The 20292-nt window shown below is 37.1% G+C and overlaps 1 protein-coding gene across 1 annotated transcript in view; it reads right to left on the reverse strand.

The window, feature by feature from the left end:
* Positions 1-1884: 1884 nt before the first annotated feature.
* The window catches only part of Ncbp1 (nuclear cap binding protein subunit 1, 80kDa), a 41579-nt gene continuing 23171 nt past the window's right edge, over positions 1885-20292 (reverse strand). Inside the window, exons 13-23 of the mRNA XM_005382849.2 lie at positions 16562-16624; positions 16066-16140; positions 14528-14631; positions 11921-12043; positions 10867-10969; positions 10205-10298; positions 9410-9513; positions 7942-8056; positions 5869-5997; positions 5006-5119; positions 1885-3976 (exon numbers count right to left, since the gene is read on the reverse strand). Coding sequence (XP_005382906.1) covers positions 3863-3976; positions 5006-5119; positions 5869-5997; positions 7942-8056; positions 9410-9513; positions 10205-10298; positions 10867-10969; positions 11921-12043; positions 14528-14631; positions 16066-16140; positions 16562-16624 — 1138 coding nt within the window. The 3' untranslated portion in view covers positions 1885-3862. The remainder of the gene's footprint in view (positions 3977-5005; positions 5120-5868; positions 5998-7941; positions 8057-9409; positions 9514-10204; positions 10299-10866; positions 10970-11920; positions 12044-14527; positions 14632-16065; positions 16141-16561; positions 16625-20292) is intronic.

Consider the following 20292-nt stretch of genomic DNA (forward strand, 5'->3'; position numbering starts at 1 on the left):
TCTACCAACAACAAATGCTGGCAAAGCTGTAGGGAAAAAGGAACCCTTCTCCACTTTTGAAGGGAGTGTAGATTGGTATAACCAATATGGAAATCAGAATGGAGATTCCTCAAAAAACAAACAAGAGGTCCCATGTGACTCAGCTATTCTTGCTATCTTCTCAAAAGAGTTAAAGGCATCATACCACAGTGATACATGCACACCAATGTTTATAGGAGCACAATTTCCAATAGTTGAATACTGGAAACAGCCCAGATGCCCAAGAGCTGAATAAAGAAAATGTAAACGAGACATTTTTAAGTAAATGGATGCACCTTAAGACCATATTTTTAAGTGAGATACATTTGACACACATTTAAATATTACATTCTCTTATATGAGAAGCCAAAAGGGTAAATAAGGACCAAAATGAGTAAGTACTGAGAAAGGGAATAGAGGAGGGGGGAAGGAGAAAGGAAGGAAAGGAAGAAGAGAAAAAATAGGAAAAGTGGAAACAGCTTTTATAAAGAGGGGAGGAAGGATTGAAGGGAGAGGAGGGGATGGGGAAAAGTAAAATTTCAAGGTATGTACAGGTACAAACTCCCTATGATAGATGTTACCATTATGTATATAAAGTATACCAATAAAATTAAACTTTAAAAAACAGAAAAAACACAAATAAACCTCTGAATGTTTAATCAGAAAGCCAGAGACAAAAAAAAAAAAAAAAAAGAAAGCCAGAGACAAATCCAAATGAGGCTCACTGCCCAGCACTATTCAAAATTATCTTGGGTCAAAGTGAAAGGAAAGGCCAAGGAATTGTCAGGTGGGACCAGACTAAGGGGATGTGATAAGTGAATGCAAAGTTGGGCCTTGAACTCAACCCTGGACTAGGACAGAGACAGTGGGGTAACTGGCAACATCGATATAAGGGCTGGACACACATCCATGTTAATTATCTGGCTTCAACTATGATTACATCATGTTAGAATTAGGGGAAGCTAGATGAATGTATATGCCAACTCTCAGTGTTTGCCACTTTTAACTGTAAAATTATTTCAAATTAAAAGTTGAAAAAGAAGCCAGGAGTAGTGACACATGCTTGTAATCCCAGCCACTCCAGAGGTTGAGGCAAGAGGATTGCCAATTCAAGGCCAGCCTGGGCAACTTAGTGAGACTGTCTCAAAATATTTAGAAAAATTTTTTAAAAGGGCAGGAGGTAGGTATCAGCACTCCCTGGGTTCAATCCCCAGTGTTACACACAGGAAAGGAGGGAGGACTAAATCATCCTGGTGAAGTTTATATAGAAAGGCTCATCTTATAGTTCCAAGTGGAAGAAAATAGTGAATGTAGAAAAAAAAAAAAAAAGCCCAATAAAAATAACTCAGGGTTTGGGGGTTAAGAGCATACTACTCCATCATAGGGATAAGGGGCCCCTGAACAAGATGGATCTTAGTTCAGATTCTACTTCTTGGCTGTGAGCCTTTTGCATTTTCTCTAGGGGCCTGTCTTTATCTTTGAAGTGGGCATAACTGTCTCAGAGAAATGTTCTAAGGATTTAAGACGGCAAATCTAGCAAATGGTGTGTTAGTATTACTCAGTAGCAAGCGCTACTGACAACATAAAGCTCTGCCTAGTTGAGGTCTGCCTCTGCTTACTCTTTACCTTCATCAGTTAAGATAATCGCAGTATCCAGATATCCCTGACAGCCCCATCTGCTCTGTTGAGGTTATCAAGGCCTCTCCTCAGCTTTCATTTTCAGGTATAATTATAGGTTAGGTGTCTATTTCAGGTACCTATTTTTGAATTGGGTCTTCAAATTTGGGGGGCTTTGATTTTTTTGAGTTCTTTATATAAAAATAGTGTACGTTCACTTTGACAAAAGCATGTTGAATGGCAACAGTGTGATTTAACAAAGTTGATTTATTGCAAGGTATGATGTACAGTGACATGCCTTCCTTTTGTCTGTGTAACTTTATTAACGGGGAGAGCAACTACTGAATGTCTGCCCTTGGGCCTTCATTCCTTCAAATCCCTAGCTTATTCTTCCATGTACCTCACTGCCACACAGAGTCGCATCAATGAACAGTTTTTAAGAAGCAACAATTATACATGGAAAGGATCAAGAGAAAAGAAATAAAACCTACGCATTTCTCTAGAATGTGGATGAAGTGTAAGCAGGCAAACTTTGCTATGTATTGTAAAAGTATTACAAAGCAGTTCTGAGAATCAAAGGTATCGACAGACATTGTGAAATGAAAGGAAAATGCTCAAAAGTAAAGGGCAACTGGGGTGTGGGGAAGAAGAAAAAAAAGGTACCAGTGTCTTAAGTGTTATCCTTTGGTTTCCTAGGTACAGAAGCCAATTCCAACCAGTCACACAGTGCGCTATGTTTAAGCAACAGAAAGAAGGAGCAGTATAAATAAGACTATTCAGCCAAAAACATGGGTGCCATGCAGCCTTGATCTATTGAATAAGTATTTCCTGCCTTGTACAGTATTTAGAAGTCTTTGAAATTTGCACCTATTGAGTGGACAATGTTCTGTAGCCACTAAAACGTATGGAAAACCAGAGACCATACAGCAAAACACGGAAAAAGTTCAATGCATCATAAACTTAGGATGTAGTAAGTGGAAAAAAAGATACTATGTTCTGCAAGTGCACAGAAACACCACCAGTAATTATAGGATTATTAGTAAAATTTTCTAAGGTTTAGTGAAAAAAGTCTAAAAAATCCTAAAAATTTGGAACATTAAATAATTCCTTATTATTTTTTTACAAAAGGCTCTCACTTATGCCTCAATATTATCCTGGGAAAAAGTCAGGAATTAGTTGTTTGAACCAGGATCTGGGGACAAAACCCAAACTCACCTTTCATTCCAAGTATAGTTTTAGGCAACTTATCTACTTCTAGGTCCACTTCAGCACGCAGCTTACTCTTGGACAAATCTTTCTCAGAAGCCATGGAAAATACCCAGAGGCTCTCAGTCTAAGATAATGGTTTCCCAAGCAGGGACTCACCTGCGGAGCTTTAACAACTGATGAGGTCTATGTGCTACCTCCAGAGATTGTAGTTTAAGTTTTAAAATGACTGAAGATTCCCAGGCAATTTAGGTTTAGATAAATCTGGCAATCACCGAACAGTAACGCAATATAGTGGTACCCTGGTTTATGAACTTCATTCTCTCAATTCTAGTCACAAACAGAACTGGTCATGAACCAGGTCAAATTTTCCTATAAACTAGAACCTATCTACTGAATTTGATGTGGTTCTTGTCCAATACAGTGTGCAACCAGAATTGTGGAAAGAATTACGTTTGTGAATTGAGGCACCACTGTACTAGGAAGTAGTCTTAAGATCCTAAAGAAAAATATTTAGAAGTGAAAATTTCAAATGGAAGTATGTCTTCAGTAAGAAACCACCGATTTTAAAAGATGATAAATCATAAAATACCAAAGGTTAAAAAAACATAGTTTTAGTTTTATTTCAGTCATGTTAGGTTATCCAGGAGCTGTGAAAAGCTATGCTACCTGGTAGTAAGCTCATTAGTTCTATTTACTACTTTATAAGCTTGACCTATAGTTTTACTAGCTCAAATCTATTGTTTTGTGCCTTAAAGAGAAAAAATACCAAAGTAATCACAGAAAAGTTGTATCTGTCACATATATAATACATCATGGTCATCGTCACATTGTCATGAAGAAATATTTGCTTTTTAGAGGAAATTAAAGGTAATGTTATATTCTTCACTGTCCTCTCCATTTCCTTTAAGAAATAAATGCTATTACAAGAAAGCAAGCAGTGAAACCATCAAAAAATAAGACAAATTACTTTAGGATTTTTTTTTAAAAAATCCAGACATGAAGAAAATAAAAATGACCCTTAAGCCTGCAGAGCACAGAACTGCTGGAATACAGCCAAAATATGTGGGTCTAATTCGGCAGTGAAGAGAAGGTTCTCCAGGGTCACCATGTACTGCTGGATTATCTGGTGATGCTGCAGGCACAGAAAAGGGGTGTGTGGGTCAGCAAAAGGCAAGCAAACAATCAAGAACCACATTTCCCCCAGCAGCCCACCCACACTGAATAATTCATAACGGACACCACAGGGAAATGGCAGAAAAGTGGGATAGTCAGTGACTTTTTAAAAATCTAGTTCTTAGCCAGACATGGTGGTGCACACCTGTAATCCCAGCACTCTGGGAGACTGACATAGAACAATCACATGTTCAAGCCTGCGCTGGGCAACTTAGTGGGACCTTGCCTCAAAATGGAAAAAAGGGAAGGGGTTTGGGCGGGTGTGTGTGCAGGTGGCAGGCAGCTCTTACCAGTTTCTAAGTAAATGCAATTCATTATGCAAGGCAGTGACAATAGCATGTGCTTGTGGTTATTACTACTATTATAGACTGGTCTGCCACCCCAAATTAGGACATAACACATTAGGACCTTTAAAAAAGTGGCCCAGACAGAGTGTAACCTAGGAAGGTAAAATAGGTCAGAAAATTAAAGAAGCTTTTATTTGTTCCTAGGTACACTTGAATATACACCTGGGGATTCCTACTGAACGATGGTTAAAGTTTTTTAATTGGCAGAAACTGAAACAAATCTAAAGAAAGAATTCCTTTATGAAGGCTTAAAGAACTGAACTTTAGAATGAACTCCACTCTCTTACTAAGTTAAGCTGACAGCAGATGGTGGCATTTTTCTTTGGCAGAGAACCTTACGAAGCACCTGTGGGCAGTGTTTATTACCTGAATATAAGATTTTATATCCAGTTACTATACATTTTAGATTATATATAGCTAGGTTCCCTAGCACAGAAAATGGTAATTGGCATTCTGATATAAAACCAGTATAAGCCTCAATATTCTGATGAACAATAGTAGCAGAAAAGGGACATGAACAAAAGGGCCTATAGGTACTACTTAGCATCCTAGCAAATTTGGGGAGAGTTTTTCTTTTAATAGAGAAATTTTGGGGGCTGAGAACAGTGATGTTTATTATTTAATCCAAGTTCCTCACAAACCTGCAGGAAGATCTGCTGGAGCCTCTCTATACAGTTCTTGTACCATGGTGTTAATACACTGGTCCCATCAGTTTCACATCTTACCAAGTGCTCTGTTAGGATCATGATGAAACGCTGGAAAAGAGGAACCAAGTTGAGTGTTACAGGAAAAATCTTGTATTTTAGTAACAAATTCAAATGAACTCAAAATACTGCTTACTCCATCTTGCCTTTGTGGTATATGCCAGAAAGAGTCATTGAATGCTGTTAATCTAAAAAGGTAGACTGGTAATAATGGGAGTTTGCACATTTGGGGGAGAGGGCAACTAAAAAAGAATTTTAATGTCTAAATGGTTATCCTACTATTATTTCTTGGTTTCTGTTCTAAGGAAATAATCAGGAATGTTAACCTGATCCATGCATAAAAATGTTCATCAGGAGAAAAAAATACCATCTAAATCATTAACAATAGGGAATAAATATGAGACAGGTTTTTAAATGTTATTATTTTTTTTTTTTTCCCCCTCCGGTACCACGAACCGAACTCACGACCTTGCGCTTGCCAGGCAGGCACTTTGCCACTGAGCTAAATCCCCAGCCCTTTTTTTTTTTTTTTTTCTGGTTTTTTTCTCCAGTACCGGGAACCGAACTCAGGACCTTGCGCTTGCCAGGCAGGCGCTTTTGCTGCTGAGCTAAATCCCCAGCCCCTTAAATGTTAAATAGCGTAGAACTCAAGAGGTATACACAGTGACCTCCAAGTGGTGACATTTTATCTCCTTTGTAAATTTTTGTATTCTTAAACTTCTATAAATGAGCATTCATTTATGATTAAAAAATAACATAATTTTAACCAAAGAAATGCATTAATTCTCAAGCTCAGTTACCTGAAATATGACGAGAAAAAGGTTCTTCTGCTCACTCTGAGCAGATTCCACCTTCTCCTGCAGTCTTTCTATTTGCTCCTCAAGGGCCCCGTCCTTCCTATCACTGCTTCGGTCGTCATCATCACTTCGCTACAGAGGCACACGAATAAAAGGGAAAATCCAGTGTATTAAGTTTCATCAAGAAAGGAGAACAATTTTACCATCTGACCAAATGCTACCTAAAGGTTACATTCTTAAAAAAAAAAAAAAAAGACTATATACTTTCAGTTAAATTTCCAGCCTCCTTAAAACAAAGGGCCTGCAGTTGCTCCAACATGGCCTTCTCATTCAGAAGTTCTAAGGGTACTTGCCAGGGCAGAGAAATTTAGTGGCTCTCCTCTAACTGTGGTGAGGGTGTTGACTATCATGTATTACTAACTGACCACTTGTGTGGGGTAACAACAGGGAGGCACACCTTGCTAAGCACTCCTAATGTGCCACATGAAAAGCCGGGCATGCCCTCATACAGCTCAAGAGCCCAGGCTGAGCATCCTCATCATAATTAAAATGGCTCTGACTAACATGTAACAATTGCAAACTGTTCAAGACACTGCTGGCAATGATGGACTCAATATATCTCTGTAAAGCTTCAATACTTCCATTCCTGCTCACTGTGAAGTGTACAGCATTCACTTACGCCAGCAATGGCTAACTTATGGCATGCATGATGTAGCTAGATATCTGTTATCACTGAAAGATCTAAAAGGCTTGCCATCACTGGTTTAGGCAACTAACAAAAGGCAGGATAAAAGGCATCGCCACAGAAAAGAAAGGCTGAGGGATTAGATAGCTTAGTTGTACCTAGCTCCAGGTATGTTACATACCAAGGTATGTTTATCATAAAGATGGGCGTTACTGAAGCCAGATGGCCCGGTAATCCTTTAGAAAGACTCTATTGTGAAGGCCCATCTATGACGGACTGTCCCATCCCAAAGCATAATTATCAGAACCATTCTATGAGAACCATTCTTTAAAGAAGTCTCCCTTTTTCTCTAACAGTGAATGTTGAGGGGTTTCCTTATGTTTCAGGCTCCTGGGCACACTTTTGTCTTCGCAACCTCAAGTTTATGGAGCACAATGCCCAAGACCTTTTCTGCCTTGCAGGAAAAGCTACCGAAATCTATGCTGCCAGTACCACAACCACTTGCCACGTGTGGCTAATAAGCACTTGAAATGTAGCTGGTGTAATGAGGGACTTGAATTTAAAATTGTATTTGGGTAATTTAAACTGACAAATAGTCGCACATGGCTACCATATTAGCACATTTGTACCAAACACTGTGGCACAAGGGAAAGCCTCTGTCATCTGAGAGAGTAGGGGCAGAACCTAGCCCTATCATTTACAAATTATATTTGTGTATCTAACAAATGGGATGACACCATTTTCCTTATAGTATTTTAGGTTTGTAAGTATATATTATATGTGTATTTATACAAAGACAAGCACTCAAAATTGCTGTAAGCTCATATAAACCATTAAACTTTTTTTTTTTTAACTTTCTGCTCTGGTAAATATGCCTAATGCCAGAAAATACTATCATGCAAAATACCTGTACTATTATCCTAAGTCACAGAACATAGCCAGTTCATAGCCAGTTCCTCCAAAATGGCTAAACTACTAATACTTAACTGACAAAAATTTTTTTTGGTAAACTTGGGAGTGACTGTCTCACGCTTCTCCTTGGGATTGGAGCCCTGATAACCATATACAATCTTTTGCCTTTCTCCTTTGCATAAGAGACTTAGAAACACAAACATCTTTTTTCTACTCCCGTCCCCAACCCCTACTTTTTGGAAAATGCAAACAGAAAGCCAACCTAGAGATGGATAACTAGGGACAAGTAAAGTTCATGGCTTATACCATGCAGTGTAACACCACACAACAGACTACCTGTTTCTTCCTCCTCTGCTTTTCCAAATAGCTCAGCAAAACATGGCCTCAAAAAAATCAATTACCATCAAGCTACTAGGCTGCGGATATCCTCTAGAATTTCCGGCATACCTTCCTTTAACCACTTCTGTAACAATACTTACCCGTTTGTGTTGCCTTGCCAGTTTCTCTTTAGCTTCTTCTAGCTCTTTCTGGATCTTCAGAACATGTTTGTTCATCTTACGAATTGTAGAGTGCAAGATTTCCCAAACAAATAATCTTAAACATAACATGGCATTTGATTATTGTATGTTAGGCTATGCTTACAGACAATAAAATCTCTCAACTTTTATAACCCATCCATTCTTCAGGACTGGTAGAGCCTTCCACCCTTTGAGTACAATTAGTCATCTTTCTTCAGCAACACTTACGATTTGCCTTTTATTACATACTGTACAAGCACCTACTTCCACCCATTAAACTCAGGTAAGCTCCCTGAGGGCAATACTGCACCCTTGCCATTTTTTTCACTTCTACCCTTTAACTAGATATACAAAGGTGTGTGTATACATTCACTGAATTCAAGTGGCAAACTATGAAAAACACTAACACTGGAAGAGAAACATATTTTCTGTCCTCTAAATGTAAACAGTAAGTATTGAACTCTTCTCAAAATGAGACCTAATCTGAGCATCACTGCACTCACTTTATACTGTGTTAGTGTATGTGCAGCCAATTCTCTTGGGACATTTAAGACGTTCGTTAGCTAACAATGTCTATCAACTGCTGGGCTGTAAGAATGAGACAAATATTTGTATGTCAGCTATATTATCAGCAAATAGCTCAAAAAATGAGGACCATTTTATAGGTGTTTTCAAGGGTTGCATAAACAAACTTTCTTATATAATAAAACATATGGTTTATTCCAAGTCTAGAATGTCACCAGAGAGGACTAAGGTTCAGAATACTTTCTTTGACTCTGGTAGGTGCCAGGCAATGCTTTGTATAGCTAGAAATACTTGAGCTAGCTGTTAGTAACAGTTGGAGCTACTGGTCTACAAAATCAGTTCCAGAACACCTACACTTGAATCCTGACTCTGCACTTACTTGTGTGACTATGAGTAAGCTGCTTAAACACTCAGGGATATTTTCCTAATTTTTAAATTGTGAAAAATAATGCAGCTTCTTCAATGGTGTCGTGAGCATGAAATACGATGAAAATAATATAAATCACTCAGCATAATGACTAACACATACGTGATGGTCAGTTTTCTGAGTGCAAATTTAAGAATGGCCTGTCTGTTGTGTTTGTGAATGTCAACTTGGCCGGTATGACAGCCTTTGATCACTATTATCCTAAGGATTCGGTGTTCATCAGGCCAGTGTCTTCTATCAATTTCAGAGGAACAGGAAAAGTTAAAGGGCTATGATGAGTTTTGTATTTGTTTGAAAATAATTTGCTTTTATTTCCTCTTTTTCTGTCCACTCCTACCGTCCTAGTCCTCAGCCATTGGGAAGCCCGTCCAACCTCAAAAAAACTGGGAGTAGGTAATATATTTTGCGAAGTCTGTGTTTTCTACAATTGGTGTATGTGTGGTGTCTTATACATGAACTCCAAATTCTGGTCCAAACCTAGTAAAGTCACGAGATAGCTCTGAAGAGAAGATCCAATTTGCCACTGCAGCACAGTCAACAATCTGTGTGCGAATCATCTTATCAACTAGTACAGCAATCATCTACAATGAGAGAAGAATTAATAGGGTAAATCATAGTATAAAATGCAGCCAAACTACTACTACTGCTATAAAAGTAAAACAGATATAAAATTCATTTGTAGTGGCAACGGAATTGATCAATTTGACCATCAGGTCTCACAATTTATTCTGCTCTGTGCTTTGCTGCAGCACTGTAAAAAGTACTAGAATGCCACTGAAAATTGAATGAATACCTAACTCTGAGTAGTAACCTATAATTTAAAAAACTTTTAGATAATACCGAGACAAAAGTTTATTTAGATAATGCAGTACATTAATTTCATTTGAATCCCCCAAACTAAACATATAACAATGTTTTATCACAAAAAGTTTAAACTGTCTTATGAAATTGATTTCAAAGACTTTTTATAATACAATATACCACAAGAAAACGGTATGTATTGAGAAATCTAAAGCTTGTCTGCAAAAATTGGACAGACTACATAACCATTTCCTACACAACTAATAGTTTGCCAAGCAACATTTTTACTGAACATTTAAAGTGTAAGATGTCATAGTCCACTTGCTTTGAGAAAAATGAATCCAACAGTCCCACACGCCAAAAAGTTTATAAATTTACAAATTTCATGTTTCACAAATTAAAACGATGATAACTGCCTTATTTTTATACTCATATAATCAGTCTCAACATGTTCAATTAAATAATTTTCACCTGTGGATGGTTCCTCCAGACTTCAAACATGACTCTTAGCACGTGTAACTTTCCCTCATCGCTTTCTGCTAGAGTTTTGAAGACCTCATGAAACCTTTTGACAATGTAAAAAAAAAAAAAAAGCTACTCATACTCATTAGGCATTTTAATGTTTTCAAAGCTTTTTCAGTGTTACTCCACTTATAGTATCATACATAAATGCAAAATAACCAAATATTAACTAAAGATGTAAAAGATATGATTAATAATTATAGTTTATATGGAAGATGTCACAAAATCTTCAGAGAGGATTATGCTGTTTCTTCTTCTGAACTCTGACAAGGAAGATGCTACCTTTTGGGTGGCTCTCAAAAAGAACCGATGGCTTTCCTGTCTCTTCTCCAAGGATGCGTAGGCTACAAAGTTTTGACTGTATAAACAACTATCCTGAGGACCTAGGTTTCCACTAGTTTCTCTCAATGTTTACATCAAAAAATGTACCCTTCAATGGACATATGCAAATTGTACACACAGACTGACAGAAGCCTTAAGACAGGGATCTTAGAAATAAACCAAAACCAAACAAAATTAACTGTATCAAACTCTATAATGTTAAGATTTTTGTATTCAATAATTTTAGATAAAAATTATTGTATCGTTGGTATTCACCAGCATGTACTTACTTTGCAAGAGCACTGAAGGAGTGGCTAAATGATTTGGCTGCCAAGTGTAGCAGAGTCTGTACAAAAACCTCTATTTTCAAAGGGTTAAAACTGAATCCTTCATCTGAAAAATATTTCACAGTAATATTAAAAGAGTAAGTACAGCAATTCCTTGGTGACACACCTCATATCCAAATGCTAAATCAGATATTCATGTAACATCTTTCAGTACTAATAAACAATAAAAGGGAATCACTAATTTCAAATAATAATCTAAAACTAAGTAAAATTTTAGCCAGTTGCAGGGGTGTACACCTGTAACTTGCAAACCTTGAGGTCCACAAATTCAAGTCCTACTTGGGCAACTTAGTGAGACCTTGTTCTAAAATAAAAAAGGCTGGGGATGTAGTAGCTCAATGGTAGAGTACCCCTGGCTTTTCCTATCCTACCCCTAGGTTCGATCCATAGTACTGCAAACAAAACAAAACACTAAACTATAATCTTAATTCTTAGTTTTATAGTACTATTTCTCTAATTCTTCTGTCTGATTCATTTCTTAAAAAGCAGCATACAAATTTCCTTATTCATATTCTGTCTATATGATGGAAAGGTAATATATTAAAAACACAATCAGTGAACACTTAAACACCTATGTCTTAAGATGTGACAACATCTAAATTTAATACTATCATTTTGATTTATGCTAAGTGCCTTCTCCTGTCCAATGTTACCCAGCTGTTCAATAGACACCTGTTGTGATTTGTCTACACCACCTTTTCCTTAATCCATTTATTAATTCAAGCAAACTTATAATCAAAGTAAATTTTATTTTGTATGTAAGATGCAGTTTATATTCTTAATATAAAGCTATTTCAGTGAAACATTAGGACCTCTTTTTAAGTAAGGAGAAAAATGTCTGGGTTCTAAGATCAACTGGCAGGTGAAAAAGCCAAACAACTACTGGTTTATGAGCATCCAATGTAATTTAAAAGAAACTCAAATGGCCAGAGTTATGTTTATGTTTTAACTTGGCCTATAAATACAGTTCTGCTGAAGAAATATTCAGTTCTCTTACCATCATCATCATCCTGGTTAGGATTTGGTACATCCTTCAAAATGCTGAAGATTTCATCATTGGTTGCCTTACTTTTAAAAGCAACAGCTAAACAGAGGGCCACAGAATGTCCAGGAAGTGAATCTAAACACAAATAGAGGGGAAGAAAGATTAAACTGAATGACTATTCTTGTGAATAGTTATTCAGAAATAAACCAAACACCAAACTAAAACAAAATCTTTCTTTCCAAAATGAAACACTCTTTATGTCCAAATCAGTATTAAAACTGTATAAAGGGGGAAAAAAAAAAAAAAAAATATATATATACACACACACACACACACACACACACACACACACACAAAGATAGCTAAGAATAACTGTACTACTAATTTCTATTGGTTTATTGAAAGGAACAGCTAATGCTTAACTGATCAAATTCTCATATCTATATCTGGTAATCTCAACAAATACTTTGAAGATAACATGCAGTATAACCACCATTATTAATTTCCTATCATCTTGTTTTGAAATTCTGTACAGTTTTTATTGTGTTTTTTTCTTCTATTTTATTCGCTTTAGAATAAAAAAACTTTATAAAGATACACATATGAAAGTTTCATTTAACAGGTAAATGGTTGTTCACCTACATACATATTAATTCTTTCTAAAAATTCTTAAACACTAAACTAACTGAAATCTGGGGTACAAGGAGCATTGATCTTTCTCAGATGAGCAGTGAGGTGAAAAGTGATATAGTTACAACTATCCTTTATAAGCCCCCAGCCTTTCTGGGCCTTTGTAAATTCAAAACCCGAGAATCAATGTAATTCATTTCATTTTTGTCAACAACCCTATAAGGACCAAACTTGACCAGATTACTGATGCTCTCAGGGAGGCTGTTCGATTAGGAGCATACTGCAGAGTTCAGAGCTCAACGGGCTATTAGGAGTTTGAGCCTAATTAAGGGAAGTAGGCCATGGGGGTCTGCCTTTGAAGGGGACCTTTTGTGGGGGCTCTTTTCTTTTTCCCTGGCTGCCACGAGGTGAGCAGCTTTGTTCTGACATGTGCCTCTGCCATGATGTATTTTTACCCCCTTGCTCTGTTTTGCTGAGCCCACTCACGCTTGAATCTACATCAGACAGACTGCCCGTGTGATGTGATACCATGTTTATGTTGGGTTAGTATCTGTTGGGTTCTTACTGAATAAAATTTATGTTAGTATAAAAGTATCACAGCAATAGAAATCTACTTTTAATGTAAGGTAGTTGGATGGTGCAACAAAAAAGGCAATTCAGACTGAGTCAAAGGGTAGGCGTTAACCACTTGGAATACAGTCAACTACAACAGGTCACATGAGGAGAAGGTTACATAACACTTGAGGGAAAAATAAGTGAAAAACAAAAACAAAAAATCACATACACAAAATAAAACCTGAATCTTTGGCTGGGGATGTAGCACCTGCCTGGCAAGCATGAGGGCCTGAGTTTGATTTCCAGTACCAAAAAAAAAAACAAACCAGAATCTTTTGTCACCAAGGAATTTACATTCTAACTCAGGAACTGAGGTACTTATCTCAGAGGTACCCAGAAAGCAACAGAAAGCTGGCTTTAAAGGTTTTGTTTTGTTTTTTTTTTTAAAATACAGTATTTAAAGGAGTAAAGCTGAAGCCAGACTCTAGGAAGAAAGCGGAACTAGGGGTGAGACGTGCTTCCCATAACGGGTAATGACACAAGGTAAGGAAGGTCAGAGTTCCTCAATGCAAAGAACCTCCATGCAACACAACGCAGAATGCTCCTGGAGGGGCTGTGCTCAGTCCAACCTGAAAGTCCAACTTGGAAAAAAAACCTACATGTAACTCTGTGCCCGTGATCACCAACGTATAACCTTCATTACATGTAAATACTGTACAAAACACAAAGCTTATCAAGTTATAGTCCCTTAGATTTACAGTATAATAGTAAGAGATGTGACTGAAAGATAAAGCATTTATCTAGAATTCACTTCTAGAGGAAATGGTCATGGACATCTATGTTCCCAACATCAAAGGTGAACTGTTCTCAGATGGCAATCAACTCAAGGCATCTCCATCACTATAAAAAATACACGTTTTCAGCTGAGTACATTCTGACTATAAATTCACTCTGCTATGCTTGACACCATACTTAAAATGATGTCATGGACATAACACTGTGAACAGCATTAAATAAAAAAATTATAAGCCAATGATAATTAGATCACAACAAAATCCTTAAAATATTGACAAGGCATATAAATAGCGGCTAGTGATGGATCACCTTTCAAACAAAACATAAACCCCAAGAAAATAAAAATTCAATTCCCCACCTTTAAAAAAAAAAAAATAATAATAATTAGTAGTAGTAGTAGTATTTTTGTCTTTCTGACAGGGTCTTGCTATGCAGTTCAGTTTGGCCTTGAGTTCACTTTGTAGTCCAGGGTGGTGTCGAACTGCAACGATCCTCCTGCCTCAGCCTCCTGAGTGCTGGGATTACAGGCATGCACCACCATGCCCAGCACGACTCCCCATCTTTGAACAACTGACTTCAGAGTATACTTGCAGGGGTATGTTTTAAAGATGGAGGAATTTGTCTTATTTTGCTACTTACTGCTACTTTCATCTCCATATTTGTAAATGCAGGTTGGATTTGCAGGACACAGAGCTGAGAAGGTAGGCGGAACAATATCTAATATACGCTGATGGTAAGACAACCTACAATACCAAAAGACAATCCTTTATCAGTTTCATTTTTTTGGTAACATCCAACTTACCAGGAAAGTCACAACTGCTAAAACTCTTACCTGAAAACCAAGAAGTATATGATGGGGGAAAAGTACTCTAGGCTTCTGTGTGTCAGCCAGCATACTGAAGCTCAGGCTTATTTAAAAACTTACTGGTTGGCACTGAGGTGTGGGCTAGAGGGCTCACAAGCCTGGTGGCCAAGGATGTGGGGAGGTGATGGATAGGTTGGAGGAGACAGTCTGCATGGTTGGGAAATTAGTTATATTGCATAAGATAGAAGATAACAGGAGCTAAGTTTCTCCCTGCTTGAGAAGGCACTTATAAATCACAGCACAGAGAAAGGGTAGAAAAAAATGTTGGGTTGGAATTGAAGAGATGGAAACACAGAGCTGACATATAAATATTTACAGATATGTATGTATGTATATGCTAGCCTAGAACAGCCTAGAGACAGCCTAGAAGCAATGACAGTCCAATAACAGGCATATCACGGGCCCCAGTCTTGGCTCCTAAATATTATATTCTATATTTAGAAACTAGGGTGCTTTGGGATGATTCCAGGGCACAGACAAGGAAATACAACATATATGGAAAATCTTATACCAGAAATTAGGGAATGCTCAACAAATGTTGGGGGATATATATAAAAAAAGAAGACAACACAGGGATTACAGGGGTTCCTCATGGGGAAATCTGGGCATTGAAATGATGACAGTCATGGTTTATAATACAATGATTGAAAAATGCATTAGCTGCTAATGACAAAGAAATAAATGGGGAGAGAGGATAGCTCTTTCTTATAGTAGAATATCAATAAAGGTAGAAAAAATAACAGGAAGAGAATCACCACTTGGGAACCACTGTAGTGGAAGCTGGTAAAAACAACTCTTAGTGCAGAGGTGAGCTCTGATGAAGACTGAGAGTTCTGCCATGAAACATTAACGACAAAGAGAAAACTGATGAGGTTAAGATGGAGAAAACTGGAACACACACACCAGGTCACCAAGATTAATATCCCAAAAGGGCTCTCAAAGGGCTGTAATGCATGCAGGCAGGAGACAAAGGAGTGGGCATTACAGAAAATACGTAAAATGCTAGTAACTAGGGAATCTAGGCATAAAAACCACAGAGTTCTTTGTACTATTTTGGCAATTTTGCTAAAAATTTGAGATCATTTTACAACATATTTAAAATATTGGCTTAATTCACACAGAATCTAGATGATACAGCTGATTAATTTTTTTCTTTTAAATCTTGATTAAAATGTGAGATGGAAGATGGGCAAAGACCTAGATTTTAAAAATAATATTCTGAACACATACATCACCAATGTGGGAACAAGAAAAAAAATCTTCTCAGAAAAACCAGGAGACTTAAATTAAGGTGAAAACACAAAGAACTTACCTCATACATTTTTCTAAAACTTCTCTTACAAACTTTGGTTTGGGACTTTCAGGATCTTGAGCCAGACAATCTGACCTAAGAAAGAAATGTAGTTTTATAAGTTCTTGCATATAATCTGCACTTATACCTAACTTGTATTAATAGCTTGCTTCTATTATTTCATTTATACATAGTAAACTGGTATCAAAAAAACTAAACATTTTACCCAATAAAGATTACTCTGAAGTTACAGCTTTAACTCATTCATGACAGGCCCATAAGCTGTATGTCTAGCTGTCGGGAACATGATTTAATTTGTATGTCTCTCTTCTACTGGTGGCGCTGATTTAATTTTATTATTAAGAAGACTGATAAAATTGATTAGATCCATTTGTACCACTAATGGTACAAGCCACCCAATGAGACAGTCATGCCTGTACCACCAGTGATTCAAGCTGGTGGGAAATGTGTTAAGTATTTTAACTCTAGAGAAAAGAAGAAAACACGTCACACTTACCAATCTTCCCAGCTCCAACGAAACTGAAAGTTACTTAAGTGATGAGAAAACCAATTAATAAACCTACAACGAGACAGGGTGGGCACAAAAGAAAGAATGTTCCAATTTAGAACAGGAATGTATATAATCTTTTAAACAGATAAACACAATTTTATGATAATGAGAAACACTCTCTCCCTCTTCCACCTGTAGCTGTATCTTCTGCAACTTACTCTTTTGCTGTCTCACTTCTAATAGTCTTACCTGTCTGCTTTCTTTTTTCGTTGTAGTTCTGGGGCTCTGACCCTGCCCACTCCCTCAAACAGGGCAAGTGCTCTACCACTGAGCTGCATCCCCAGTCAATCAACCTTTCATTCTTTCTTGTAAGTAACAGACATGATTTTGAGAGCCTGTTCTGTGCAGGCACCTAATATATGTTTATATAATTTAATTCTGACAACCTCCAAAGAGTGTATTATTTTCCCCACAAACTGATGATGACATGGAAGAAAAAAAATTACAAATAAAAATTTACAAATGGCAGAGTCAGAGTATAGTCTCTTTCCACCATTAATAGGCCATACGCCCTTTCCACCACTATATGCCCTTTCCACCATTAATAGACTATACTATTGATATCCTCCTTTCCTGTAAAAATACATGTCTCTCTGAGATACATTGTAGTATAGTGTACAATGCTGAGAACTTTACAAAGGCCCCTAAAACATGTGCTGCATGAATGGCACAGTGGAGATGCCTAACACAACGTGTATTTTATTGAAGTGGGGGAAAATCAGGGATAGCTTTTATTGGTTCTTATGATATGTCAATATCCAACTTGCCATCAACACTACTATTGTTGCTGACATTATTGTTATTGCCAGCATGGCATAGTTGTTGCCATTAACTGGTTTTTACTGCATGCCAATATCTGGTTTAACCTTGTGTCATCAGCAATACTACAGTTCATTTCGGGAGAACTGGGTGCTAGGCCAATTACTCTGCACCCTCTCCTCCTCAAATTAATGGAGGTGATCAGATCTTGGGACAGAGAAAATGGCCTACCTACAACCAAGCCTAGAGTGCATCACTGGAATGCAGATGCTAACTAAAGAGATCTCCATGCTAGCAACAGATTCTTTCCACTATAATTGACCTACAACCCTCAGCACAAAACAAAAACAACCAATACAAACAAGAGAAAATAAGGTGACAAAATGCCTCCCAGGGCTGGATGTAGTGGCACACACCTGTCATCTCAGCATTCAGGATGCCGAGGCAGGAGGAGTGCTGTGAGTTCAAGGCCAGCCTGGGCTACAAAGTGAGTTCAAGGCCTGCCTGAATTGCATAGTGAGATCCTGTCTCAAAGACAAAAAGACAAACAAACATACTCCCAACTCCCGCAAAGCTGGTCCATGGGGCAGTCATGGGGAGGAAATCAAAAGCCAAACAGCTGAATTATACAGAATGATAAAACCAGATCAGTAAGATTCTTGGTGAGCTCAAAAAAGATATAACGGATGATGGACTTAATAAAATTGATCCAGGGGCTTATGTAAGACACAACAAAAAGCTAGGTAAATGAGCAAAATAAAACATGAGTAACCAGTTTAGTAAAGAATTAAGAGTTTATGAAAAGGTCCCAAACAAATCCAGGAGACAAAACATTCTACTGCAAGTATGGGCAACAGAAGTGGCCAATGCTGAGAATAGAGTATCAGAACTAGAAGGTAAGGCTGATGTACATGAACATGGATCCAACAGCTGCTACATGGTATGAAGAAAACTGATCTAAAATGAACTGGAAGTAGTGAAAAATCAGAAGACAGCACAAATCACATAAAAAACCTGTTTACAGGTGTAACAGAAAATTTTCTAACTACTGGGAAAAAAATTCAACAGAGAAAAGTAAGATATATAGAGAACCACAAACAGTCACCATCAGAAAAAAATTTCTCTATGACACACCATCCAAAAGAAGGAAAGATCCTTAAAAGGTGTTAGAGAAAAGGTATCACTTTTTTTGTATTTTTTTGGTAATTCTAAACCCATTATCATTATACCAGACTTCTCCACACAAGCCTTAAAGGAAAGGAGTGTTTGAAGGGTCGCAAGCACGGAAAGAAAACAACTTCCAACCTACAATAATATACACTGCAAAATTATCTCTCAAAATTGATACAGAAATAAGGTTTTTCAGTGACAAACTGCAAGACATTCAGGACCACCAAACCAGAATCCAAAAAAATTCTCTAGGAAATCCTAGGAAGACCAAATAAAGCCAAAAAGCCTAATGGAATGACTACACCAGGTAGGGCAAACAGCTAAGCAGGGGGTGAGGGGAGTATCAGCAACAGGAAAATAATGCAATCACAGGAATAAGTCAATACTTTTTAGTAATAACTTCCCATGTAAATGGTCTCAATTCCCCAATTAAAAGACACAGACTGACAGACTGGATCAAAAATAAAGCCCAATGGAATGCTGTATACAAGAAACATTTAATTAAAAAAGAAATTAATAGACTAAATACCAAACAATGCCGAACAATATTCTATGCAACAGGACCCCGGAAACAAGCAGGAGTGGTTATCCTATTTTCAGACAACGTACACTGCAAGCCAAAACTGATCAGAAGAAGCGAAAGTCACTACGTAAGGGTTAAGGGAACAATTCAATAGAAACAAATAATAATTACAAACACATATGCACCAAACACCAGCACATCCAACTTCATCAAACAAACACTACTGAACATAAAAAGATCAGATAAACATCAATATAACTGCAATGGGGGAGCTCAGTACCCATTATTACAAATAGATCAACTCGACTAAAAAACAAAACAAAACAAAACGTCGAAATTTCAGAGTTGAACCACACCTTAGAACAAATGAGATTTAATACATATCTAGTGTTCCACCTGGTCAGCAGCATATGAAGCTTTCTCCAAAAAACACTACATACTGGTCCATAAAGCATATTTAAATAACATAAAAGAGTCAAAATTATCCCATGCACAATATCAGATCACAGTGCAATGAAACTATAAACCAATTACAGAAGAAATCACAGAAATTATGCAAATACATGGATTCAACAATACACTCTTGAATAATCAATACATCACAGAAAAAAAATCAAGGAAGAAATTAGTTCCTAGAGTCAAATGATAACGCCAGTACAACACCCAAGAACCTACAGGGGAACAAAAACATATCCACGAAGGAAGTTTATAGCTGTGAATGTCCACATCAGAAAAATAGATCAAGCTCAAATGCTAATGAAAGAACAATTCAAATCCAAAGCTAGTATAGCAGAAGAAATTATAAAGATCAGAAATGAATGAAATTGTGTCTAAAACAATATACAGAATCAATGAATCAAAGAGATAGTTCTCTAAAATAAAAAAATTAGAAAATCCCTAAGCTAATCTTACAAAGAAAAAGGAAAAAACTCATATCAATACAATTAGAAATGAGTAAAGTGAAATCACAATGGACATTGCTGAGATCCAGAAGATTATTAGTAACTACTCTGAAAACTTACACTCCAAGAAACTGGAGAATCCAAGAGAAATGGATAAATTCCTAGAAATTTATGAATTACCAAAACTGAACCAAGAAGATTTAAAAGCCCTGAACAGACAGAGAAATTGAAACAATAATAAAAGCCCAGGACTGGATGGAATCACTCCTGAATTCTGAAAACTTCAGGAATAACTAACACCAATACTCCTCTAGCTCTTTAAT

The sequence above is a fragment of the Chinchilla lanigera genome, unplaced genomic scaffold, assembly GCF_000276665.1.
Source record: "Chinchilla lanigera isolate Chin_1 unplaced genomic scaffold, ChiLan1.0 scaffold00018, whole genome shotgun sequence".
NCBI lineage: Eukaryota > Metazoa > Chordata > Mammalia > Rodentia > Chinchillidae > Chinchilla > Chinchilla lanigera.